Source organism: Dermacentor andersoni, chromosome 2, assembly GCF_023375885.2.
Source record: "Dermacentor andersoni chromosome 2, qqDerAnde1_hic_scaffold, whole genome shotgun sequence".
Taxonomy (NCBI): domain Eukaryota; kingdom Metazoa; phylum Arthropoda; class Arachnida; order Ixodida; family Ixodidae; genus Dermacentor; species Dermacentor andersoni.
The window spans coordinates 238,462,844-238,490,763 of NC_092815.1; the positions used below are offsets into that span (position 1 = coordinate 238,462,844).

General features: G+C 46.0%; 1 protein-coding gene across 2 annotated transcripts in view; it reads right to left on the minus strand.

Annotated features, from left to right (window-relative positions):
• Positions 1-27,920, minus strand: part of LOC126539905 (tRNA (uracil-5-)-methyltransferase homolog B-like) — an 87,407-nt gene that overhangs the window by 34,103 nt on the left and 25,384 nt on the right. For both annotated transcript variants that reach the window (XM_050186723.3, XM_055075700.2), the window contains exons 6-10: positions 21,263-21,336; positions 13,708-13,854; positions 12,558-12,652; positions 8,345-8,462; positions 2,336-2,432 (exon numbers count right to left, since the gene is read on the minus strand). In XM_050186723.3, coding sequence (XP_050042680.1) covers positions 2,336-2,432; positions 8,345-8,462; positions 12,558-12,652; positions 13,708-13,854; positions 21,263-21,336 — 531 coding nt within the window. The remainder of the gene's footprint in view (positions 1-2,335; positions 2,433-8,344; positions 8,463-12,557; positions 12,653-13,707; positions 13,855-21,262; positions 21,337-27,920) is intronic.

Below are 27,920 nucleotides of genomic sequence, written 5' to 3' on the forward strand. Positions count from 1 at the left end.
AGGTGTTTTTACATTTCACCCCCATCGAAATGCAACTGCCTTGGCCAGGATCGAACCCGTGACCTAAAGCTCGGCAGTGCAATGCCTCAGTCACTGGGCTGCCGTGCCAGGTGAAATTGGTTTTCACAGTGCCCACGATTCTGCCCATGTAATATGTGCAACAATGCCAGATATAAAACACAAGAGTATGGACACGAGCACGCAGTGGCAAACAAGACGAAGCTGGAATATTTCTAGACCACCACGGTGGCAACCCCGATACCTCGAAGCAAAAATCAGTTCTGGTGGATACTGAGGGGCAGCAGTACAATAAGAAATTATTTCCCAAGTCACGCAAGGTGGCAGCACCATGGTGTTAAACTAGGTGGTATTTCGTGCCGAAAAGGGAAGGTTTTTTTTTTTTTTCCGAGTGTTCAGTTACCGCCACACATGTAAGGGGCTTGTTTCCATTGTCGTATATATATGGTGCTGACTTTCAAAGGGTCACTCCATTACCAGTGCTTCCCCACAGGTTCTGTGGTACAATGCTCCCATCCCAAATACACAACTGAGCATCTATGCCACCACGTTGTAGAGAAAAAGTTTTGCAACCTTTATTTGTTAAAGTATTGTTTCATATCTCTCTTCCAAGGGCGATTTCAAGCACCCTTCAAGCATGCTAAAGAACGTAAATTTGAAAAATAATCTTGGTTTATAAAAATTACCTTAATGTGCCTCTTACATTGACAGTCGTTATTCGTATAGCTGGAGTATAGGAATGGGAAACAGTTTGATATTAGTGTGGTTGAATAGCCAAGACGTGAAATGAACCAGGATTTTTTCCATCTGACAGGGACAAACAACATCACAGTGAAAATGAAACTAAAAAAAACGCAAAAGAAATCTGCCATTTAGGATGTAAAAGGCCCCTCACCAGGCCCCACTGCAAATTTTAGTTATACACTGGAAGTTCTAAAACGCCATCTCGGAATCGTTTTACCAAAATAATTTTTCAAACAGGTGTATTATTGGAGGAGATAGGAGAAATTGAAGGCACTGTTACCATACCGCCAGGAAGCGGGCATGACTGCCAGCAGGCACACTCTCTCTCTCTGCCTCGAGTAGCGTCTGCAAGCAATTGTGCAGAACATTTCCTGTGGCGCATTCCGCATTGGATTGTGTACAGACGTACTATAACGCGTCACGGTGAGTGATGTTGCTGGCGCTGCAATTTACGTAGGAGCATTTGCCTGCATTAGCTCGACTCTCTGGCTGGGGGCGAGGCTTCCTCAAGAGGGAAGTCACAGAATGCTGGGTTTGAAATTTCAGCAGCTGTCGTGGTTCGCAGCACTTCAATACTTTGCAAACACAACCGTGAGTGTGGCATGAAGTGCGCGCTAAGCGTGTGTGTTCAAAATTGCCAAACCGGGTGAGGGGCCCTTTAAATGAAGCATCCCTGAAGCTGGCTATGTATGAAATCTGTCCAAAAAGTCTGTGTATTGAGTCGGCAAAGAAAGGCAAGCCGGGTGCAGCGGCAACACTCTCCTCTCAAGGGGACCCAGTTGACCTGTAGTACGTGCCAGATTGCCGTATGACAACACAGAAGTTTATGTGTTCACTTTTTGTACAACTCATATTTAGTCTTTATCGAAATGTAGATCGACGAACAGACGGCACAATGGTTCGATATCAAATTTTTTGTAAAATTGAGCGAGAATGGTGCAGAAATTCATCAAGTCTTGCAAGAGCCCTAGTGAAAGGGCGCCCTAAAGAAAGAACTGTGTTCAAGTGGGTCCTGCATTTTCGGGAAGGTCGTGAAGACCTCAAGGATGACGCAAGATCAGGACACCCCTCCACCTTGTGCAAAGATGAAAACATCGATTGTGTGAGTTCTCTTGTGCTCAGTGACCGCTGAATGACTGTCGGAATGAAACAGAAGCAACTGCTTTGGTAAAATCATTCATTCAAAAGACTTTTACTGAAATTTTGTAAATGAAAAAGATTTGCACTAAAATGGTGCTGAAATTGTTCTGACAAAAGGAATGTTGCATTGACTAGAAAACTTTGAAACAACAGCGATGAATTCTTACAGTGGTTGTGCCCTCCTTTCTTCTGAAAACTGACCACAGAAATAAAGGGCAGGGACGGGGGGAGAGAAGGTAAGCTGTAAATGTTTTCAGAAAATGTGCACACTGCAGTCATGGTGCCAAATGTGGTGACGTCACCCAGCTACTAGTGAATCTAAGCGAACAATGAGACGGCATTCTAGTTTTTCAGAGGTTGCCAAGGAGACTGCTAGAGACCTTGAAGATGGGCTAAATATATTCTACCATGAAACTGCTCACAGAGACGGTACCTGTTCCACAGCAAATGTCCAGCAGGGTGCCTTGAGGCTTTGGGTGGAGCAGCTGCCGCACAGCATCATACAAGTACGCTGCCACTGGGCTATTCACCTGCAATCCAGAAAAGAGTAGTGCGAGCTATTTAGATACTGTTGGGAGCAAGGTTTATCACAGGGACAGCTGCAATTTCATTATTCAAGTATGTGTGGAACATGCAAACACTCATTACATAGCCTAAAATTAACTTAAGTGACATTTGTCACATTCAAAAAAAGAAGTCAAACTCTATTGTAAGGAGCAGATCTAGACTGCCAAGCTTAGATGGAATCCTCTTTATTCCTGCGCAAAGCCACAGAATGGCAACAACAATAGTTGGGGTACCTTATCGAAGACTTGCTTATCCTTGTGTCCACTGAGACGTTACAGAACCTAAGAGCCAACCGCTTAATAGAACACACCATGTTTCGTAAAGCATGTTACAAAGAGTGCGACACCACAGGATATGCAGCCCAAAAATGCACAGTCAAGCCAAGGGCCAGCTCAATGAGGCTTCCAGTCCCTTTGAAATTGTAATATTACAACATATCTTGAACACAGCAACTGACATTGTTCAGAAACCTCCAACTAGTTTCTTAATGTGACATTTAAAGGGACACTAAAGGCAAATATTAGGTCAAGCTAGAGTGACAGATTAGAGCTCAAGAATCTTTAAGGCATCAATGTTATCGCGAACAGAGCCTTAGCATAGTCAAACCCACTTATAACAACACCGGTTTTAACAATATATCGGTCATACCGATGAAAAGCTGCTGCACAGTTAACTTTTGTATGTATTCTATAGGGAAATAACCCGTTTACAATGTCCCCATGATACATTATCGGTTATAATGATGAAGTCTACCTGCTGGGTGTCCGTGCCGAAAGGTAATGGAATGTGAAATCCTTGAAAAGAAAAAGTGAAATGCGAGCCGCTGCACGACTGCTCACCACTCCAACTCCCGCCGCCACGCGCTTTTCTGCATCACCAGTCTCACGCGCATCTCTCCTGTCACCCTTCCACCCATCCGAACACGAATGGGCTGCGCCATAGCTCTATGCCGCACTACGCTCCGAAACAGGAATGTACTGCGCCAACTGCACTGACAACATTGCCGGCGCTGCTCCCAGATTGCTCGCTGGGCCCTCATTCTGATAACAGATTAAGTCACTCGTGCTTGTCCTTGTTCATGGCGTCGAAGTCGTTCCTGGCCACATGGTTTCTCAGCCTCGTTTGACTCACCACTGAAACGGAAGATGGCTGATCCGCCCGCTGATCATTGGCAATGCACGACATTGCCGGTGAAAATAAAGCGCACTGCTTTATATTTGGAAACGAAGTACTTCTAACCGATGAAGCGATCGTCATGAATGTGCTTGCATCGGATAGTGACAGTGACGGCCACAACGGCAGTGCTGATGCGTAGGGCAGGCTGCCCCAACATTGTCCCTGCGGGAGGTCCTGTAGATGAATCAGTCCATCATGGGTTTATTTTCGTGAGGGACCTTCCGCTTCACAACATGGAGCACCTGGATGCTTTGAGAAGGATTTCGGGAAGCTTCGCGTAAAGCAAGCAAGGCTGACGGGCATGCGGATTTCTCGTGCAAGCCATTGGGAAGTACGTGGCGAGATGCTTGTGGCTACCACATCCCAGAATTTCTTCTCGATAAAAGGCACTTTTTGTGCCCACCAAAGCGATGCCTCAGTGGAGCTCATATGTAACTTGCCGCCCATGCCCCCTCTTTGCAGTTGTTATAGCGGTGCCATTCTTGAATGCCAACAGCTGTGGCTCGTTAACAACACGCAGTCGGAGCGCGCAGGAAGCAGAGTTAAATAGTTAAATGACTCAACACAATCAGAAGGGAGATGGAGGAAGGTTGTGGGGAGGAGAACTGGCCTCCCCACCATTATAGTTTTCTCAGAACAGCTATGCCAATCCCCATTTAGATCTTTTTTATGCAACCTGGTTATAACAATCATCGGTTACAACAATGGAATTTTCGTGGCACTTGAATATTGTTACAAGTGCAATTGACTGTAATTGAGAAATTGAAGTAAACGCAGGACACGATTAGAGACTCCCCCGGGACATTCAAGTACTTGCCCGATGACGAAGGCACTCCTCATTTAAGTTCGGTCGCTAGTACTGAACCACTCGTTGTAAAAACATCATTGTATTGCATTATAAGACGAAGGGAAATGCTGCTTGTCCAGTTGTATTTAATTTTTAGAAGAAAAAAAATAATCATTGACATTACCCTTGACAACGACACAGGCAGTCAAAAGGTTTTGTTTTTGCTCAACTCTTCGCTGCCCACGCATTTGCATTTCAGTAGTTTCGTTATCGCGCAGTGCTACGCTGGTTTTACTGGCTCGTGAAACTCGCACAAATGGCAAAAAGCAGGGAATGTCCAGGTGATGTCGCGAGATGCCCGAACGGTCCACACCCCTTGACCAAAAGCAGCTGCAGCAGCCCGCTCTGTCGTGGCTCGGTTTCTCCATGGCCGCGCATTTCCGTTTTGTGCGAAACACCACATGGCCGTCTGTCAGGCGCCGTTTTACTCACCAATGGCAGGAAAGGGCAGTGATGGCACAAGCTATGTCACCACTCTCCGGTTGAGTGGCGGGAGATTTGAATTACGATAGAGGTATTCGGACTCTTCAGATGCATTTTTCTTGTAAATGAAGTCTTTTCTTGGCATGATACAAGCGTTGCAAGGTTTCTGGAATGGCATTTAAACAGTCTCCGTTGACTTCGTATTTGCCTCTCATGTCCCTTTAGATATGAAAGCCCAGCTACTTGTGCAGAATCGGCAGTAGGCTGCACCCAAGTGAATCAGCACCACAGTCGAAATGCCAATATATTTGAACCTTGATATAACATAGACGGATGTAACGAATTATAGGATATGATGAGGTAAATATAGAATTCGGTCAGTCATGCTTTATTTCAATGAAGTATTTTCCTGTTATAACGAAATCGGAAATGTGAGATCCGACACAGCATGGTTTATAGCGAAGCAGACTTGTTTCTATGTGCCTCAAGATATCTATACTGGTAGCAAAAATGGCAAGCACAGCTGCTGGGAAATTATGTAAACGCCCTATTTTTCACACATGCACAACTCCGGCGGCACCACCGCCAATCTAATGTACCGTATTTTTTCATGTATAATGCGGTGTATAATGTAAAAGGAAACATCTATGCGCATAATCCACGGAAATGACTGCATACAAATCTTTACAAAAACAGTCTCCATTTGCGGATGCACAACTCCTTGATGCACGACTCAGCCAGCGGCTGTTCCCCCATTCTTTGGCAATTGGCGGCGAGCTCGACCACTGGAAAAGCTAGCGCCACCGTCGGCGTGACGTGGCATGAGGGATCACGTGGACACAGCGGCCGCGTCGGCTGCTTCGGAAGCGTCGAAGCGAGCTGAAAACGAAAGTTTAAAGTCCCACCTGCGCCACGGTTCTGATTAAGTGGTGAGACTTTACTGCTTTGAGTGTCAACTTGACAACATCTGAAACTACTATAATAGGTAGTGGCTGCCTTTGGAGGCGTGAAGCATGGTAGGCTACTGCTCGGTGCCGCAGTGCCGGACGTACACAACGGAGCCCGGTGTCAGCCTTATTCACACGTAGCCACAGCACAAGAAGCTCCGTCAAACTTGGCTGGCGAAACTTAGAACCGGCAGACAGCTATCGGCTACAACTCAGGTATGCAGCAAGCATACATGTGAGGAAGATTTCTGCTACGGTGCTGGCACAGCGCGATGTTCAGTGAGTAACAGAAAATGCGCACTGAGATGCTCGCCCGCGCCCGCTGCCCGGCTAATGTCAGGACGGTTTGGTCTATGAACTTGCTGATGCCAGATACTGGCAAGTTCACTGGAACGGAAAGGGAGCGGTAAGATGCACAATAAAGGAAGGCACGGCATATGGTCATGTTTGTGCTAAGAATTAATGCACTGGATTACAAGAAAGAAGCAGAGGATAATCGCACGCTGAGAAGACCGATAAACATACGGTGCGACGCAACTTGAGAAATAATATTGAAATGTCCGAGAATGTAGAAGACAAAAAAAAATTGAATCGTCGCGACGGCACACCACAGTCACCGTAGCTAGGCGTCGAAGTCTCTATAACGAAATTATTTTTGAACGGTTCTGATAGCGTCCACGCAACAATGGTTGCTAATGTACTGTCAAATGCTCATATTCTGTGGCCTAAAGCTCATGGCACAGTGCGAAAACGCGCTCGCAGTGAAAGCAAAACATTGTGCGTAGACACGCATACAGATGCATAGTGGGTCGCTGCGAACCCGTGCGATCGCTGCATTGAGGCTTCATTCTGTTATGCCCCATTTGTTTATACAGACAGCCTACTTTAAGAACATATTTCACATAGTTTACTTTCAGCATTTGCCTACCTTTCACGCAAGAAGCAAGTTCGGGAGACTCCATCGCGGCGACCGCTAGTAGTGGCGTTCGCTGTACGTATTCAGTAAAGAGAATGTCTGTAAACGATTCTGTGCTTTAAGTTTGCCCAAGATCATTATATCAACAGTCAAAAACTTCCCTCGTTTTAAGAATGCCTACATAAATGTCCAGGAGGGCTGCCGCGTGGCGTTCTTATTGAGCGCTGTAAGCGAAACCTATGAGGAGCGCGCTGCGTGATCCCTCATACTACACAAGGGAGGCGCTTCCGACAGATGGCGACTCCGTAACTCCTCGCCCCCAATACTGACAGAGATGGGTTCACACGCCGGATGTTATCGCGGAGGAATCAGTCACATGATATCTGATGCGAATCAGATCACTTCGCAGCTAGCATTCACTTAACGGAGGATGACAGCACGGATGGAGGAGCCCTTGCATGGGCAACAGCGAATGGAGCAAACGCGACTGAGCCAAATATCTCAGCAGTGATTTGGTCGCCACTGTATCGCAACGCTGACTGAGGGAGCACCACGGGAACGGGTGACATATGAGTCTGCCGGTGCCGCATGCGCAATTCGCCTTCTGCTAGGGGCCATGTGGCGACCCTTAAAGCGGAGGAGAATGGGCGACCATGAAAGAGGGGAGAAGGGAGCTTCGACACGCAGGGTGGGAGCCTTGCCTTGAAGTGTGGCTTCACGACAGCTCGCGCGCACTGCAGTGAAGCCGCACTTCAAGGCAAAATTCGTATATAGCCCACACCCCAACGTTACTGCTAAATTTTTTGAATTTTTGTTGCGGGTTATACATGCGACAATGTGGTTTAGTTTAGGCACTCTGCTTAGGCCGCTAGGATGGCTGGTGACAAGCCGCCAACATGTTCGCACTTGTAGACTTTATCGGCGATTGAGGGCAAGATCAGACACAGGGGCTAGACTGACGGCCGTAGTATTGGAATACATATTCACATGTGGTCCCCTCCGTGTCCAAAAAACTGTTGGTGGCGTGCACATTATGACCAGCTGCTTGGCCTGGTTAGACACAGAATAGCTTTGTTAAAATGTCTATTCGTTTTGGGCCAATACGATCAAGGAACATATCCAAAATCCCTATAGTAAAAGTGGAGTACTTCGCGGGCAATTTCACAAGTGCCGAAAATAAATGTTGCAAGCTTGTTTTGGTTTCACTGATGTCATGGGGACGATCATAACATTTCAAAATCACAAGCAAAGTGGTCTTAGAATTAGTGCTGACTCTGCATTTCGTGTTTTCTTATTTATTCTTAGAATTAGTGCCGACTCTGCATTTCGTGTTTTCTTATTTATTCTTGAAGCACTGCTATCAAAGCTACACACTTAATCGCAGCGAAGTGAGTTCACCAAACACACTTGGTGGCAAGTCCACTCCACAGGAAGCGTCACTAAGCTTTTTCCTCCGACAGCCTGCAAACGGGATTAATGGCGAAATGCACTTGCTCAAGGTGACACTAAATTTGCCCATGTGAGCCAGGCATAAGGTGTGTTGTAAAAAAGAAAGAAGGAGCTCACCTGAAAGAAGGACTCGGGAGAGATGCGGAAGCGCAGGTTGCCCAGTGTCTCCTCCAGGTGCGGCAGGCCATGCAGCAGCTCAAAGGGTGCCTGGGCATGCGTGCACCGGCTGTGGCGGCTGCAAGCACCACACAAGGCTTTTCGGCACAATCTACTAAAGATCGCCAAGTAAGAAGACGCACAAACAAAGTGTTTAACATGGGCAAACAAGAAACACTTTCTACAGAGTAGCTGGTCCTCGTTAGGGAAGGGACTTCTTTTGGCCCTTTGAAGCTCCGACAAACACGGGCCTTTCTGTTAGACAAGGCCTTTCTCTGGGAGAGACAAGCTACCTTGTTGAAATGTCTCCAGACTAAGGCTTTCCTCATTTGTCTGCTGTTAATTAATAAAAAAATCTTTCGTGACCCTTTTGTTTTGTATGCACGAGACAAACACAATTTCCCTTTTAACAGCCTACCAGGGTCTAAAAGCCTATTTGGCTTTTTAAAAAGTCGGAACCTGTCATCAGCTTGTTTCAATGTCCACTGAATGTTCTCCTCTGCATGAATATATTGGTGCAAAACTGCACGCAACAGCAACAATGAGCTTTTTTAAGCAAGCGCATTCTTCAAATAGGGTACTTCCTGGGTATCGGTACTTTTCCAGCTAGCCAACCGAGCTCCAGGAAAATTATGCATGCAGTGCTGCTTCCGGAAGCTTCCGGAAGGATTTTCTCCAAAAGCACAGAATTAAGCACTCCTGCTCATCAAGCTATCATCCCCAATGTAACGGACAGGTCGAACGTTTCAACAGGGACTGGAAAGACTATGTTCAACTTGCAGTCTTGGAACAGCGACCTATTGAGACAGCAGTATTAGAATACCTTGCTGTTTATTCCAGTACACCATATGCAACAACGGTGGTGGCACTAGCTGTACTTTTACATGGACCTGCTCCACACGCTGGACGAAGTGGAATTTCCAAGCCCAGCCTTTTACAGTGAAGCTGCCTGTGCTCAAAATCCCAGGATTTTTTTCGCGCCCATCACGTCGACAGAAAACCCAGATGGATCAATCCTGGCAGCAGTGCGGGGCCAGGAGCAATGGCTCGTACCCCCATAATGGCACGTTCACACTGGGGAATGCATCGTCTACAGCGAATGGAATTCTCCTGCCGCTGAAATTCGCAGCGTGCACACAGCTTGCCCACCGCGCCGCCGGAACGCGATACAGAGCCATCTGCCATGTAGGACGCTCACCTCCAAACAAGCTTGGGATATCCCGGATGTTCCCGCAACACAAAACTAGAGGGTACTGAAATGGGGGAGTGGGTCCAGCGAACGGTTTGGCAAGCGCCGAGGGTGTTGCGAAAAATGCTGAAATTGCGGCGGCGCTGCCGTCGCCTTCTCCTGAAGCCTCACCTGTTTCAGCAGCGCCCATTAGCTGAGGCGAGCTCACGGGCTGAGTGGCTGTCGTCTGCTCGACGCACCATTGTTGTCGTGTCGTTAGCATTGTTTCCGTCACTCTTTCTTCATTTTATTCACTGCAGGTCGACGGGGAAGAAAATCACTGTTTCTGCCACCGAGTATCAGAACTAGATGCAGCAGACTGAAACGCCTGTCAAAGCTCCATGCAGCTGCAGTAGGGTCTCCAATGCAACTGTGTTCGACCAGCGTGCGGAGCCGCTCATTCAGGTGAAGGCGACGGTGGCGCCACTAATATTTAAATTTAAAAAATCCTCAGTGGAGAGCCCACCGTGGACCCACTCCCCCTTTTCTAGTACACCCTATAGAAACTGCGCAGTTATCTCCACTCGGGTGGAGTTTGCGTGTTTTATTTTGGTCACTTCATCACTGCTAGCAACGATAATAATAAACACTGAGCAAGAAGAGGCAGCATTGCTAGGCCTGCTGGCAAGCACCTATCTGGCGCTGCGTGACGCGCAGAAGCATTCGCCGAAGACACGATGCCACCGGCGTTAGTGGGGTTTGTCCTGCTTTGCAAGAGCGCGCATAGCTTGGTCACGCCACCTTTTCAGGTCGCTTAGTCCTTGTGCTTTGTGTGGTACTTGTCGAAAATGACGGGGCAGTTATGCACCAATTCGATGAGCATTTCCGATGTCGCAACACGTTCGAAGACTGCGATATGACGAGCGAGTCAGGCTTGGCCGGCATCTTTAGAATTGCTGAGACGTGCTCCGATTAGTCCACGGTGAGGGAATCCGGCAGCAGCTGCTGCAAAAATCGGTCTGGGTGCTATTGGCGCAGAAGGGTCGATTTCGGCGGATCTCACCATTGCCAAACTGGGTTCCACACCACTCCACACCGAATGTCTCAGTGTGAACGTGCCATAAGGCAGAGGCATGAAGCGCACATACGGCACAGCTTTTGTTTCAATATGAAATGCACATACAAAAAAAAAAGCTGTCAAACCACATGGTTGATGACGACGTGCGCGCACTTCTGCGTTGATCAACGTACGTTGCAGCCAACCGCTCGCTGGTGGTCGTTGTCGGAGACTTTAACATAGACATTTTAAAACCGGAAACAAAGCAGTGGTTCACCCACTTCATGGAAAACTCTGGCCTCGGTTACTCCAACGATTCAAGTCAACCAATTACCATACACGGGTCGTGCATCGATCTAACTTTGGCCACAAACATTTCCTAAATAAGAACGGAAAAAATCAGTGTGTGTCACAACAACCACAAAGCAGTTACAGCAGTCATTTCAATGTAATAAATAAAGTAAGGGTTTTATAAACAGCACTGAAACGTGTGTTTGTGTCATATATAACTTTGAAGAGCAATGTGCGTAATGGGCACACATCATGGGATCAGTGTTTGACCGATTGTTCTACATTAGGTGTAACATATTTACAGCTTCGCTGACCAACTACCTTCACAGAAGTGGATTGCTGGTGATGTTTTTTTTTTTTAAAGCCTGCACCAAAAATTGCTCAATTACAAAAATGGGTGAGAGATAAGTAGACCATGAGAAAAGAGTATACCGATTGAAAGAGGGGCAATGATTTCAACGTTCCGTATGGGCGATTTCGTGAAGGTAAAAAAAGCTCACGTTTCCAGGAAGGGTGACAGCGAGCCCCTGAAGATAGCGGGCAAGAAATGAAGTAATGCTTTCATGCTGGAAGACAACAGCACATGAAATGCTGCAAGAGTGTCTAGAGTGCCTTACACAGGTCTTCAGGGAGGCTCAACGCTGGCATCAACAGTTCCTGTGGCTGGCAATTCGTACGCCAGCGTTGTCATTGTTCCCAAGCCTCGAGACACTCCAGACGAGCACCCTGGCATTTCCGACAACACAGAAGAGCTGGCAAATCAAGCAGCGAATGAGCAAGCAGGGGAGCAGCATCAAGTAGAGACTCCTTCAGTACACCAGAACATTACAGCGCAGCCAGGGCTTAGAACAACTCGAGTTCACTGACCTCCGGCATGGCTGAATAATTTTGTCACCACTTAGACTGTCTTTATCAAGTGTTCTAGTTTGATTTTTTTTAAGGGGAGCAGTATATTCTGTCCAGCAGTTGTTTCTTGTTCTTGGTTTTGGGTTTGGTTTACATGGTCATCTGTTACGTCACAACTCACGTGTATATAGCGTCATAGTTTGAAATAAAAGTGGGGTTCTGCCAAGAATGCGCAGACACTACCGGAGAAGTTGTTTTACTGAATTGACACGCCCGAGTTGGCTCAGCATGTAGTGGCCATATCTGACTGACGATACCAAAGCCACCATGACAAAACATGCTCCTCGTTCAAAATGCCTGCCTCGCTCTCAATAGGACTGCAGCAACACTGTACCTCACTTCCAACGTGCAAGCCAAGTTCTACTTTTTGGCCTTATGTTGCCTGTTGGGCCAAAAGACAGCTGGTACAACAAAGGAAACACAACCAGAAGGATACAGATGTACGTATGTACATCAGGCTCGGTCTCTCCGAGATGCTGAGCAATTACAACATAGCAGAAGTGTGTTTCAGCTTATACTTGGCACAAAGCAGACGACACAGAGGCACTGGATGAGTGAGTGCCTCTGTGTCTGTGTATTGTGAACATCTACTTCATACTGAATTTTACACAAAGGTGCCTAAACAAGACTGACTAAAATCTCTACTCTGAAGTGCTGGTCAAGATACACTGTCTAAGCCCACAATGTGCAAGGCCATAAAATAGAACACGACAGCATCCCGGGAAGCTGTCACTGCTGCAATGAGCCCTCACCAGGCCTGGAAGTAGAGGGATGACAGGTTGCACTCCCTAACCGGGCCATGGACAAAGTGCTCCACCAGACCTTCCTTCTCTCGTGACAGCTCCTCCTGAGAACATAATTGAGATAGCCAGCTGCACACCCTTGGCAGCCACAGACAGCATATCCTAGCCAAATCCACGCATTTAAGTAGACACATGCTAACTACATGTAACACGATGGCAGACTCGTGCGACATATCTGTCACTTCTTTAACTAAGCATGCAGCACACAGGAACAACAGTGAGCTTCAAAACTGCCCATTTGGAATCGTACTTTCCAAATGATTTAACGGAGGGATGCTTAAATTGGAACAAAAGCCAACTTCAAACAAGGCTGTATCAGCTTCAAAGTGCCACCAGTTTCCTGCTCCTGAACACAACCCTCGATTGTACAAGTTTCCTTTTTATTGCGGTAGCAATCATGTGGACACTCCAGGCAAATTTCCGCTGCAGTCATCAGCATCCCTGTGCGATCCCACATAAAGCCCAAGTGTGATAAGATTGCAGCTGTGCGCCGTATGCTGTAGGTGCAAGGGAAAGCATGCGAGGTTGAGCCGAGAAGGATTGCGGCTGGTATTCTCATAAGTGCAAAGGATGGGGGCAGCAGGATGCACACTGTCTTCTCACAGATATCTCTTTCTTTTTAAAATCCTGCCGTGACTGTGCATGGCACAGCTGAGCGTGACCACGTGTGCCCCATCTTGGACATAATCTGCAATGAGTGCAAAGATTAGGGGACCCAAGGTGACTGATGGCTTGGTGCGCGCTGTGTTCTCGCGTGTCTAGTTTGCGTTAAAGCGAGGGGCAGCACAAAAGTGAATTCGCTCACCGCAACTGCCACTCTTCGTCATGACAGCGTTGTTGAAGCATGTGCTCGCAGTCATCGAGCGAGGTCTGTTCATGTTTACGTGTACGCACGTGACCCCATGGTTGTTAGATTATTTAATAAGCTATAGTTCACTGCAATTTATACGGTCAACAAAGCTATGAACCTTGCTTTGTGTACTAGTTGTATAATACTTTGCTATTGCTATCAATGTTTCAGCTTCCGAGCAAAACTGTGCCTTTCGCCGAGGCACAGCGGACACTGCCTCAGAACAATGTGGATCTTATGACATCTTACAGGTGTCAGCTGCTGTGGATGCATGACGACGATGGCCATGAGCTGTCCGGCAGAGTTGGAACGCACAACCAGGTGCTTCCAGTAGCCCTGGAAGTTGGTCTCATAGCAGCCGGGCAGTGGGGAACGCTGAATGTACTCCTGAAATGACTGCACGCCCACCGTACAATAGTGGTGCTAGTAAGTGCCACAAATTGAAAATATTCTGTGAAAGCCACTGGATGTTAATGTCTGAATGGAAGAAACACAGCCAAAGAAAGTTACACTCAATTTTCACAGCAAAAGAATCGTACTTAAGAAAAGAACCACAAGCACACAACTTATCAAAAATCTTTCTGATCAGTTAGTAAACAATTATTTCCCCTACAGAACTGCATCATTCTTGAAAATTTGCATTGGTGCCATTAATCCAGAACATTACCAAACATAAGTGTTGGCACACCAGATTGTCCACATAATATGGGTATATATTACTAATTCTCAATATGCAATATGCCTATCTGGAACTTATCTGAAAGCTCTACATGTTATGGACAGTTACCCGAGATTGTGACTAATGGGAACTCACCTGTTGGTTTCTTCAGAATTGTTTCGGATGCACAAAAGTTATTTTGATTATTTTACTTTTTTGCACGCAACTGTTGCAAGTCACTCACAATGCGGAATGGCCTTCGATATCCTTATCACATTTTTAACCCTAGAGGCCCACATCACCTAGATGCATGGCATTGCGGTGCATCTCGCACGTGACGAAGTGCTCATTACACAATTTCATTTCGGAGAAGGTCTGTGAGAGGCATTATACTTGTGTTTCGTTCACAGAGACCTGATCACAAATTCTCTTGCCAATATTTTAATGTATGCTTATAAAGTATAGAGAGCTTTAGAATAGGGGCCCCAAAGTTTGGGGCCCCAAAGAGCTTTGCAGGTGTTAGTGCTGGGGCACGCAGGAGTGAAGCGTTTTAGAATAGGGCTTTGCATTTGCGGACTGCATCTTGCACTTGCAGCGCCACTACGGTGACAAAGAAAACCTATTATAAATAATTGAATAAAATATACCATTTTATGATAAGAATAGTAATTCTGACATTCGTGTTTCTGCGTTCAATTACAATTTAGAGGTTATTCTATAAGCAGCAAGCAACCAGTTGTGCTTAGTTTTGAGTAACCAACTTTACATGCCTTCACCAGCCAAGTTAAGGCATGTAATCCTACGAACCATGAAATCTAAAATCGAATTCGGAATCAGCAGCATCTAATCAATCAATCTTCATAACATACACTAGTAAAGAGAAAGCGATAACCACAGTCACTTCTCCTAGCTTGCAAACTTCACACGTTACCACGAATCGAACCCAGTTTGGTGCTAGGTTAGAGCCGTCACTTCGATGCGTGCCACCATGTTTGTTGACACAATGCTTTTGGGACAGCTTTTGGGGCTCCCACTAAATCAGTGAAATAGCATGCCCGACGCAAAACCCAAATGCCGTTTACATCCTGCGCATGCACAGCAGCTTCAACGCTATTTCTTTGGGGCCCCAAACCTTTGGGGCCCTTATTCTAAAACTCTCTAATGTCAGATAGAACAAAGGTACTGTATTTATTCAAATATAGGTCGACCTTCTTTTTTCAGATGTTATCCAAAATGAGCTATCAACATATGTTTGTGAGCATCTCGACCTATATTCTCAACCTATATTAGTGAACCTATATTAGAAGAATCTTGACCTATATTAGTGAACAAAGCTAGCAAAAGTGCCGAGCTAATGGAGTTCCTCTGTCACGCCTGCAGTACAGCCAGTTGGGAAATTATCCAGACCAAAAACAACGTCGTTTGGGGTGCCGAGAATGCCCGTGAAGCATCCAACGAGGACGACTTCTCTGACAGTTCTGACAAGATGCAGTCGACTAGCAAGATTTAGTAGCCCAGCGTACAGTAAATAAAGGTACCGTATTTATTCGAATCTAGACCGAGAGTGTTTTTATTCATATAATCAATACCAAACTCAGATTCGAGGATATTACCAATACCAATACCAGATTCGAGGATATTAAAAACGCGCCCATTCTTAATTGAAATTGATAAATACAACACATAGCAAGTGCCATCTAGAAAAGTCAGTATCGCAGCCGTTATTAGCCCCACCAGTAGTCAACTGAAGTAAACGAGCGACGTCGCCATCTTAACCTAAGTTGTACACTCTTTAAAAAAATTACACCCTTTGTGTGTATCTTGTCCCACAACAATAATCGTCATCTTTCTTGAATGCATTTCCTTTCTTTAACGCTGCGAGCCCTGCTCTTTCTAGTCACGAACCGCTTTTGCGTTTATCAGCGTGACCCAGCACTCTTGACAGGAAAGTAGCGAGCGCCTAGTTTTCAAGAAAGAAAACGCAAGTAAAGCAGATGACGATTATTGTTGCGGGACAAATATACACCCCAAAGGGTGCAACCATTTTAAGAGTGTATCCATGGAGGAAGGAAAAATACCTTTTTTTCTTCCTCCATTGTTCTATCGGCATGCAGCATGGCATTATCGCAATGGCACCAAACAGACGATGCCACTACAGTGCCGCTTTCAAACAAAAAGTTGTGCTAGCCACAGAGGCATCGTCAAACATTTAAGCCAGGCGGGGCTTCGGCATTGATGAGAAAATCGTCCATCGTCGGAGGGGGCAATGGAAGAGAGGGAGAGAAACAACTTTATTTAGTCGCCTGCAGAACTACACCATGACTAAATGGCGCCGCGCCGCGGGCCCTGACGTCTTCTCAGCAGGTGTTCTCTACTCAACTCCAGCGCACGTTACTCCCGCGGTCGGTCACCCTGAGGGGCAACATTCTGTTGGTTTCACTCGGCCTTTGTCTTTCAAGAGCCGCTGAGACCTGCTGGACGGCCGAGGTTTGGATTTCGTGGTCGTAGCATTCTGCCACAGCTGTGAGTCACGGCGGAATCGTTGTACTTGTCGAAGCTTTGTCGAGGAACTTGGTGCAATCCCATAGGATGTGCGTCAGGGTGGCCGCTGGCACACGCGGCACACATCCCTCACAGATACTTTTGGGTGCAGATGATTCATTAACACTGGGGTGGGTAAGGAACCAGTTTGCAATTGTCTGAACAGCACCGCCTCCGCTCAGCTCAGCCCCGGGTGCGGAGGTGGGAAAGTCCTTCGAGCCAGGTGGTGGAACTGTGTAAGTTCGTTGAACGTCGTCATGCGGTCCTTGGCACTACACCACGTTGGGCGGTCGGTTGCAGCGGTGCGGTTGGGTAGCGCTCACGCCACTGTGTGTGCCGTCTCGTTGTGGTTATCGTGCTTCTCCGACGCATCATTGCCCGCATGCGCCAAGAACCACTTGATTTTAACATACCTATTCTCTCGTTGCAGGTCAACCAAGCACAGAATGCGCACAGCCTCACCACACACTTTGCCCTAGGCATAATTCCGCACTGCACTTCACGAATCACACAACACCATTTGGCACCACGTAAGCTCGCCGCTGGCCTCGTCGCGCCAGACGACGCCTCGATGACGGTAGCTATGAACGCCGCGCTGTCTCCCTGGTATTCTGCCGCATCCACGAACCTTGCATGCTCGTCCTTGGCGTGAAAGTCGATGAGGGCCTTGGCCCTCGCCACTCTTCTCTCCTTGTTAAACTCCGGGTTCACATATATTCCATATACTCAACCTCCCCCAAAACAGCGGAGGAAGCTGTGATCGCTCTAGCGATTGCTAACGCCACCACCGGTATAATATTCAGCGACTCAAAAGCAGCCATACGCAACTTTGCGAAGGGCCGCATATCCCCCACCACCCTCCTCTTCGTTCGTCACGCCGCATGTCCTCTCCGAGAGATTGAACTGATCTGGGTACCAGCCCATTCCTCCCACACCAGCACCCGAGGATTCATCGGCCAGGCCATGGACGTCTCCGACCTAAGGTCTGTGAGAGACAGGCTGGTCTCATTTCATGATATAACGTACCACTATCGCCCTAACTTGCAACTCTACCCACCCCCTCACAGGACCTTAACCAAGACCCAGGAAATCATTTGGCGCTGATTAAAGAGCTATTTTTTCCCCAACCCAGCAGTATACTCTCACATAAATCCTAGTCAGTGTGCTCCCTCCTGCATTCATTGTGACGACAGATCCACATTAGATCACATACTTTGGAATTGTACAGAGGACCCACTGTGGTATCCGTAACTTCTGGTATCTGTTTTGGGCCTTTACATCAGGGCGCCACTCAGCACCAAACGCTGTAAGTTGCCTCCTGTAAGTTGCCTCCTCAGAAATAAACATTCATTCTTTGTCTGGTCCCCGACTGATGCAGTCCGGCTCTTTCTTGCAGCGCTGCGCGCCACGGCCGTTTAGGCCTCATGCCGTAACCCTTCCGTCCGGCCGCCCCGTCGAAGCTACAACAAACTGGCGACGAGGATGGGACCCCTTCTTTGCAACCACCTGTCTCACCACCACCACCTCCGGGTTCACCCCGTGCAGAACAGTCTCCTGAACGTCCGTGCGACACTCCTCCCCAAGACACTGCCCCTGCAGGCACTCAGGTCTCTGACACACCTTCCAGTCCCGGTACAAGTAACCCTTCTGCTGTTCCTCCTCTACAACCTGAACCAGTCCTCCGTAGGTCTACACGCCATAGACAACCTCCAGAACGGTTTAAGGGTTATGTTTCCAAGTAGCTTGTTGCCTTGGGTTACTGTCCACAGAGGTTATACCCTCCCATGCGAATTCGGCTATTAACGCCAAAAGTATTTCCTTTCATGTTCGTTAGGTGAATAGGACATATGTAGTATCCTTCAAATGGGGGGATTTCTGGCAGCATAAACAGTACTATACGCACGCTGTATTTACCGCTATACTACAGATTTATCAGTGGATCCTAGTTGTAGGAACACTTTTCTTCATTTCTTAGCATCCCCGCAGAAGGGATACCATACATTTCTTGCAGCATAAACATGTATGCACATTTTCACTACGGTAGTAGCCGCCATACTAATTTGTCTTTCATGCCAAAAAGTTTTTAACATTAAAAGTCGTTAGCATTCTTACGGGGGGGACTACGGAGTGTAAAGTGCTTTTACGCACAATGCCCAAACTACGACAGCCACAAAGACTGTCTCGAGTCAGGCTCAGGGCAAATGAGCCACCCATCAGTGCTGTCCCAGGGGGCACACAGATGTTTGTTACTGTATACTTCTGTACTTTGTGAATTTTTTATGTGTTATCTGTGTGTGCAAGGCTGCATCTCATCGTCCTCCCAAGACGGGTACTGAAACTGCAGAACTGGAGTACAATAATTCATATTCAGTTGTCATGTGCGTTTTTTTTAAATGGGGAAGCCCGAGATATAATTTTCTATTGTGTAAAGATGTCATCACTAATCATGTGTGTTACAGTGCTAACATGTGTTCTTTGACTCGTGACTTACTTTTGTTGCGAGGAGAGCGAGTAGAGCATTTTTCCTTTCAAGGGAGAGGTGATGTGGTATCCGTAACTTCTGGTTTCGGTTTTGGGTCTTTACATCAGGGCGCCACTCAGCGCCAAACACTGTAAGTTGCCTCCTGTAAGTTGCCTCCTCAGAAATAAACATTCATTCTTTGTCTGGTCCCCGACTGAAGCAGTCCGGCTTTTTCTTGCGGCGCTGCGCGCCCCGGCCGTTTAGGCCTCATGCCGTAAACCTTTCATCCGGCCGCCCCGTCGAAGCTACAACACCCACCTCCTCTGAAACTGGGTCAGTTCCTTACTTCTGAGCAGTGGGAGGCCGTGCTGCTCAACTCCGACCCATCAGTACAACTTTGGGCAATCGAGCGGGCCGAAGAGGTCGCCGAGAGCCAGGGGCTCCCAGCCACCTAGTGCGACCAACAACCCACCATCTCCCAACCTTCTGCCGATGAATAAAGTCTTCCATCCATCCATCCATCCATCCCTAGCCTTAATCAAACTTAATGTTAACTCTCTTCTCAGAATTTCTGTCTACCACGTCACTCGTGCAACATCACCTAAACGTAACAATGGGCCAAACAGTGGGTTGCTAAACAAAGCTCTGCTGCCTAGTGAGTCTGTGTGGAAGTCCTAAGGCTATGTTTACTCTGAGCCCACACAAAACTCAATAAACACCTATTTCTTGAGATTCAATATTGCAAAAAAGGAAATGTTTTATCAGTCCTAGAACTTTCCTGACAAAGGGCATACAATTGATATGTCAGAAGCCTGCACTCTTCCTAGTTTTGTGTGCATTTTTCCTATACAGTAGACTTGCATGAACTGGATTGTTCGGCTAATTTGATCCCGGCAGAAACTCCCGGCTGGCATGCATGCATTTCTATGGGCCCATACTTTCTTTCTTTCAATCCTAAAATCGGCCTTCGCCGGATAATTAGAACTTGACCAGTGAACACGTATGTGCCTGACCCCTGAGGCGACTCCATTAGTGGCCCCTTTAGTGACAGCATCTGTCTCAGGGGACAGTGAATGCGTTAAACACATGCCATTTCCCATTGAAAACGTCTATTTTCTACCTTCCTTTGGAAGATTTCCAAGTAATAGTCGTAGGTCAGAATGCCTGACTATTGTGTTTAACTAATTCTAACACATGCCTTCTTTCCTTTTTTCAAGCAAATCGGACCGAAAATTGCCTGCGCTGGTGCAATCGGACACAGTACCAAAACCGCTTTCGCGGCGTTTGTTTTACCGCATAACACTTTTGCATCGCAGCGAAGGTGACTTTAGCAATCCGGCTACCATAGTGCATTACATATTAGACCCGTGCCCATTTTCCTTGCTAAAAAATATTGGGTGCACGTTAGATTTCTACTTCGTTTAGGATCTTTAATGTAATTTATATGTTAGTTTTCTACTTTGGACCCTTAAAAAGTGAAGCATCTGATTCGGGGGCTTTATAGAATCGGCAAAAAACTTCCAAATGAATCAGTAGTGTTGAGGTGTTTTTTTCTGAATTTTGTTTAATTCAACCCGCCGGATAATTCAATAAATTTTGACGGTCCCAGCAGGGTCAAATTAACGAAAGTCGACTGTACCCTTGATCGCCAAGAAAGATTTTATTTACAGTACGAACCAACCAGGTGTTAGTATAGATGTTGACGTTCCTGATAAGGGGGCTGGTTGGTGCTTACAGTTTGCCTCCCATTTTTACTTGTCAGTGAAGGACGTCGACAAGGCAAGTTGCACCTCAACGTTCAACTAGTGCGCGAGAACATGACACTGAGCCCTGTGCAAACTCTACATGATGAAGACAGGTAGGCTAGGTGGTACACTGTATGATAATGCACTGTGGTTTCAGCACAACAGCATGGGGAACAGCCAGAGCAAACAGAACAAGCACTGCAGCATGATTTGATGCTATAAGATTGCACAGCTCTGAAGATCTCATCAAAGCTTAGGATCGTTTGCTGTAAACTTTTAATCAATGTCCAGTGCTTGTTGCAACTACTCTACCTGTCTCTCACGAATTTTTTCACAGAAATCACAAGCCGTTCTTTATAAGTTGCCAGCTGGACATAGACTGCAGCCAAAAGCACTCACCTTGGCTACTCGCTTGTGGCTATCTTTGCATACAACGATGTGCTCGGGGCTGACGCACACCACCTGCTCCAGATCTGCACAGATATAGCCACAACACTGCTATGGTATAGCCACATTGTTCCTCCAGCCACTGATTGGTTTTCCACATCAAAAATTAAAACAAAAACAAAGGTATAATTAAAAGATACTGTGAAACTCTTCATTTTATATTTCTTGAGTCATGTGTCAGACATTTGTGCTGTACTTATATACTTCAATTATTTTGTGTACTTTGCTCTTATGTTTGCTGCTGCTTTTTAGTGCTAGCCCTGTGCAATGCTTTCCTTTTTTGACCTGTATATTTTGCATTTCTTATAATATCTTTGCTTGTCCCACTTACTCAATGGCCTCTGGGCTGTAAGGTAGTGTAAATAAATAAATAAATTTTTGATTGCCCTTAACTTTCGCGAATTTCAAAATAGCAAAATGTTGTTAAGTTCAAAGGCACATAAAATTTTCAAGGAAGAAATATGGGCACTATGCTGAAAACAGACAATTTATTTTTCCGGCTAGTTGTGCAGGCTGTACCCTTTAAAACTTAGCTCATTTAATATACCTTGCTGGTGCAAGCTATTGCTACACTAGCCCTCTCGTACACTGTACAGAGAATCTCCAGCTTCGAAGAGATGGAGTACCATACTTTGACAAGCCAGGGGGAGTGCAGTGGCTTCAGTGAGGCCATTCAAGACACTTTGTCACGTTTGCCTTGCTTCAGCTATGTCAGCATACTAATGCGTGAATTTGGTTTTCATTACAGGTTTGAACACGCTGTTAAAACGTGCACATCTGTTCAAGCATACATCTAGCGATGAAATTAATGAAAAGTGATGCATAAAACATCATGCAAATGTCCTGCTTGAAGAATGTGTGTGACTGCAGTGTCACACAGAAGGCTAAACAGAGTGCACCGTTTTGAAAAATCAGAAATAAAAAAAAGCGCAAAGCAGCATTTGAGATAAAGTCAAGCTTTTGATGGAAGCCCACCTAGTCAGGAGGCATCATGAAGAAGGGTAAAAACAAGGACACCGACCACTGAAACAATACAAGAAAAGACGTTTCGGCTCCCCTGACCTGACAGGAGCCTTGTTCACAATGTAATCAAGGACGTGCGATACAATGTTTATATATGTATATATGGCTTTAAAGTATGACGTAAGCGTGTAGATGGGAGGAAGACTTCCGTCATTCTGGTTGAGGGTGCTATCTGTCAATTGGATGAGAAGGCACTCCAAGTGGCGTGCGTCTTCAAGTCCGTTTCTTCCCTTTTCTAATATTTTGGCATCATCCCAATCAATCCTGTGGCCCAAGTCACCTGCATTTTCTGCCAAGGCATTTGATGCTACTTTTTATTGTTTACATCAATGATATGCTGCTTCAACCGCTGTTCGAAATCAGCTGTTTCACCGATATCTGCGCAGTCACAGTCCCATAGAAGATGCCAGGAAACTTTATATTCAGAAGCTTGTCTTTCACGTTTACCAGGCGATGGCTTAATTTTTTTGGTGGCACACGAGCTACCAGGACGTCATGGCCACATAGAATGTGGGCCCGGCCCTCGCTCACACCAGGCACCTGTGGTATGGCGGTGCATTTTCATGGGAGCACACAGTGAGGTCTTGGGGGCTGAATCAGATGGTGTTCCATAGAGTTCAGAAACCACCTTGGGTAGCCACGTGCCAAGATATTTTGGTACATTTCTTGTAGGTCAGCAGCCCGGCTTAGTGGCATTGTGCAGATGTGGTTGGTTCTGCCGACAAGGGAGATGACCACCGATCTCTTCTGGTTTGTCTGGTGCATTGAACTAAAATGCAGATACCTGCCTGTGTGTGTGCTCTTTCTGTACACAGAAAATGCCAGATTGTGCTGGTCACGTTTCACGAGGATGTCCAGAAAGGGTAGCTCACCGGCTCTTTCTTCCTCAACTGTGAATAGGATAGACGCCTCAATACTATTTAATGCAACAGGAATGAAGAAATTTCTTCTCACTGAATTATGCAGAACACATCGTCTACGTAACGAAGGCAGACCCTGGGCGGCGAGTTGAAAGAGGTGAGTGCTCGACGTTCAAGCCATTCTATGGTTAGATTTGAAGCAGTTACCGAAATAGATGCACCCATCGGTGTCCCGAGCACTTCCCTGTAGAAGGTGCCTTCAAAAGTGAAGCAAGTGTTCACCCGGTAGAACAGAAAGAGCCTCTTCAAGTCAGGGACGTCGATGGGTGTCCTTTCTGGCAGGGTAGAGTCATCTTCAAGAGCAGTGGTGCATGTTTCCACGGCAAGTCAAATAGGAAGGCTTGTAAAAAGCGTCACAACATCGAACGAGACAAGCACATCCCGATTGTTGGAAGTAAAATGACAAAGTCTTCAGAATGGGGAACGAGGGTGGCACTTCTACCAATAAGAGGGAAAAGAACCTTATGAAGGTGCTTGGACAGTTTATGAAGCGGAGAGCAAGTAAAGTCAGCAATTTGTTGCATTGGGACGTTAGTTTTATGGTTATTCAGCAAACTGTAGAGCGCTGGCGCCAAACTGTTAGAGCACATAAGGGAGCAGTACAAACCTTTGTGCATTGAGTCAACAAAATGAAACACCTCCGCAAGAAGCCTCTGGAGCTCACGCTGTACCTTAAGCGTAGGATCCTTCTTCAGATGACTGTACGTCGCCTTGTCCACAAACAATGACATCTTGTCATGGTAGCCAGTCCTAATGAGTAGCACCGTGGTATTGCCCTTGTCTGCCGGGAGGGTGACAAGGCATTGGTTTGAGCGAAGGTCTTTGATAGCAGTCTACTGTTGAAAATGGGGAGACAGAGTGGTTTGTGCAAAGCCATGAGAAAACGCCTATAGACCCATGTGAGCCATATGGCACATGCCTGAAATTAAGTTCAGTAGCCATGAATACGGCGCTGCAAAATTACAGGATTTCACAGCACATCACAGAAGAGGTTAAGAACTTAGAATGTTTTCAACAAGTCTTGTTGTATCACAAAATGCGGACTCTATATATAAACTTTCCGAAGTACTGCTTCAGGCATAAACCCTTTTGATGGCGATCCTGTGGGCCACCATGTTTGATCATGCGATGACGCATGCATTGCTTGCCACAGCCACCTCTGTTGCCTCTGGGTTTACAATGCATGTGCATGACATCAGTGAAGCTTGGCAAACCTCTGTTTCGGTGAACATCGGGAACAGTGACTGGGTGGACGATATGAAGCTTTGGCCACAGCTGCAGAAGACATGTAAGCTCTTTTGGGGCTCATTATGCCTTATCGAAACGGTTCGAGCAGCATATACGGTGCTTGTACTATGCGGGGGACTAAAAATGTCCAAACCTATAGCTTTTGAATTAAATTAGTATCAGTGTCTTTTGCTCTTCGTTCTATATTTGCCACACACTCTGAAACAGCAGCTTGTCATGTTTTTGACTCAGCAACATTCCTCCGTGTGACCACTGCCCAATAGCCTATTTTCTGCCTAATTGCTTGTGTGTGCTTAGTTATGATAGATTTGGTGTTGCTGTGCACAAAGCTTAGTATACAGATGTTCTGTACTTTGCAATCATCATCAGCAGCAGCAGCCTATATTTATGTCCACTGCAGGATGAAGGACTCTCCCTGCAATTTCCAATTGCCCCCATCTTGTGCTAGCCGATTCCAACTTGCACCTGCAAATTTCCTAATTTCATCAACCCACCTAACTTTCAGCGATCCTCAACTGCCCTTACCTTCACTTGGCACCCATTCTGTAACTCTAATGTTCCACCTGTTATCCTCGCTACACTTTACATGGCCTGCCCAGCTCCATTTTTTTCACCTTAATGTGAACTATAATATCAGCTATTCCTGTTAGCTCTCTGACCCACACTGCTGTCTTCATGTCTGTTAATGTTACGCTTAACATTTTTCATTCCATCGCTCTTTGCATGGTCCCTAGCTTGTTTTGAGCTCCTTTGTCAACCTCAATGTTTCTGCCCATATGTTAGCACCGGTAGAATGCAATGATTGTACACTTTTCTTTTCAACAACAGTGGTAAGCTTCCAGTCAGGATATGGTAATGCCTTACTTTGTAATAGCTTGCAGCAAAGACGTATTGTTGCTGGTCACTTGCTTACTCTGAGGACTGTCACGAAATGATGAAACGTTCAGCTTCGAACATCCGTGTGCTGTTGGTGTAGTCCATCACACACACTTCGGCAGATTGATTCAAGAGTGTGCCCATTCACTTATTCTTAATACGTGGTCAATATAGTGGCCATAAGTTTAAGTGTGAATTGGGGTGGATGCATGTATATAGGGTGTGAGAAACTTGCTATAATAGGAAGCGGCACTACTCCCTATGTATCTGTGTAACAAGCGGTACTCACTCTTGCCAAAGTTCTAGGGTTGAAGGCCTTTCTTTGGAGGTTAGCGATCCAACACTGGCAGATGAGTGAATGTTTTTTATCCTTAACGGAAGTCATCAATTGCAAAGGGCCAGCAACACAGGCAGTCCTTGTGTAGCAGCAGTCAGTGAACTTGGCCATGCAGATTCATCCCATTCCTTGGTATCCCAGTCCCTATTTTTCCAGCCAGCTACTGCACGTCTTCCCTCTACCGTTCCACATTTTGCAGCATGAATGGAGTACAGTGTGTTGGTGACCACCCAGTTGCATTCCCAACAGCTAATTGCAGTGTAGAAGCGGTAATGAGGTGATGGTCTTGCATTCGCTTGAGGCAACGTGCAATAAGGATGACGATTTATTGGCACCCTTTTGAAATGGGGCAGTGACAAATATTCACCTGGCCTCCTTGAGTTAATCACGTATGCTATACATGCTTGTCATTTTAGAATTCTTTATACATTTCTTCCACCTTTCTTTTTCTCTACCTCAAAAGTTCTCTACCTACCTTGTACCGCTACCTATGCCTTAACAGATCCGGTCATATCAATCTCTTCCCTGATCTTTTCCTACCATCATCACCCCACTTCAGTTATCTTGCTTATCTCAAATGCTTCTGTCCACTTTACATCCAAGTGCTTCTAGAAGGTGTACGTTACCTACAGGTCTCACAGGGTGAATCCCTTCGCATTCCATTAGGATGTGCTGAACGGTCTCCAGATATTCGCTCCAGCATACACGTGCCTCATCTTGTTGGAAATATTTGCTCCGGTATGTTTTTGTCCTTATGCAACCAGCTGAAGCCTCAAACAGCAAGGCACTCCCCTTCACATTATCGTACAGATTTTCCCTTGCAATTGTTTGCTTCTCATTCTTGTAAGTCTCCATGGTCTTTTTTGTTTCCATTCCTTGCATCCCATTCGCTGTCTCTGTTTCTCTCACTTCCTTTTTGATGGCTCCTGGTTGTCTATTGAAACATAGATATTTGTGCACATTAGCCGTTCATTTATTTTGATCCATGTTCCCGAGTCTTTCCTAAAAACTAATTTTTCTCTGTGCTTCTCTGACTTCAAAATAGGCCCAACCAATGTCCCCTTGTACTGCCTCATTTGTGGTTTTACCGTGGGCTCTCCAAGCCAACCGGCTTACCGATCTTTGGTCAACTTCCAACCCCGACAACCTATCTGATTTTAAGCACAGAAAGGCATTTGCGAATGTTCACACTGGCACCATTACTCCTTTCCAGATTCCATGCACCACCTCATCATTATTGTGGACCCAAAGTGATCTGTTTCATTATCGCTGCATTCTTCTTCCCTTTTATTATCAGGTTATCTTGGTGGGTGCTTAAGTAAGCATTTCCTTTGTTTGTGTATACGCCAAGGTATTTATATTGCTTGACTATGGGTATGACTTGCTGTTGAATTGACACCACATAATTAGTCATCTCTTCATTAAAGATCATAATTCCTGATTTCTCTGTGCTTAACTTGAGGCCTAGATTTGGTGCTGTGTTGCCACAGATATTCGCAAGTGTCTGTAAATGTCTTGCATTGTGTGCTAGTAGCACTATGTCGTCTGCATACATCTGTCCAGGGGAACTTCTATTGCACCATCTGTCCATTACGCATTTATGATAATCAAACCCCAATTCACAGTTTTCCAGTCATCTATTCCTATGCTCTTAACATAATGTGTGAACAACGATAGATACAGGACATCCTTGCTTCAGTCCTTGGTGTATTTCCACCACTACATTACATTTTCCGCTTTCCCCTACTGTATTCCAGCAGTGCACCACCCGAAGCACGACCTCGTTCCTCCAGAGCAAACTACTCCTCAGAAAGAGCCTATAGGAGCATAACTGACAGTTCAACATTGATCGTACTTGGAAAATCAGCAGCCACTTGAGAATTTTGCCTGAAGTAAATCATCACTGAAAAAGGGAGAAAGACCACAACCCACTTCATGGCCACCATAGTGGCACTGCAAACATTTCCCAGATGTTTACATTTCAACTCTTTCATATCAAGAACACACTTAGCCCATACTACTATCAACTCCCATTAACTTGACCCTTATGGAACAGCAAGATTTCTTTGAATTATGCAAAATGTGGAATTAAGAGCAGCAAAATAAATGGACTCAAATCTTTTTTATTGCTTGAAGTAGTCTGTAGTGTCTTCTTTTTTTCCCTTGCTCTTGAAGTGTGACTCAAAAAGCATGAGGCATAGAGCCC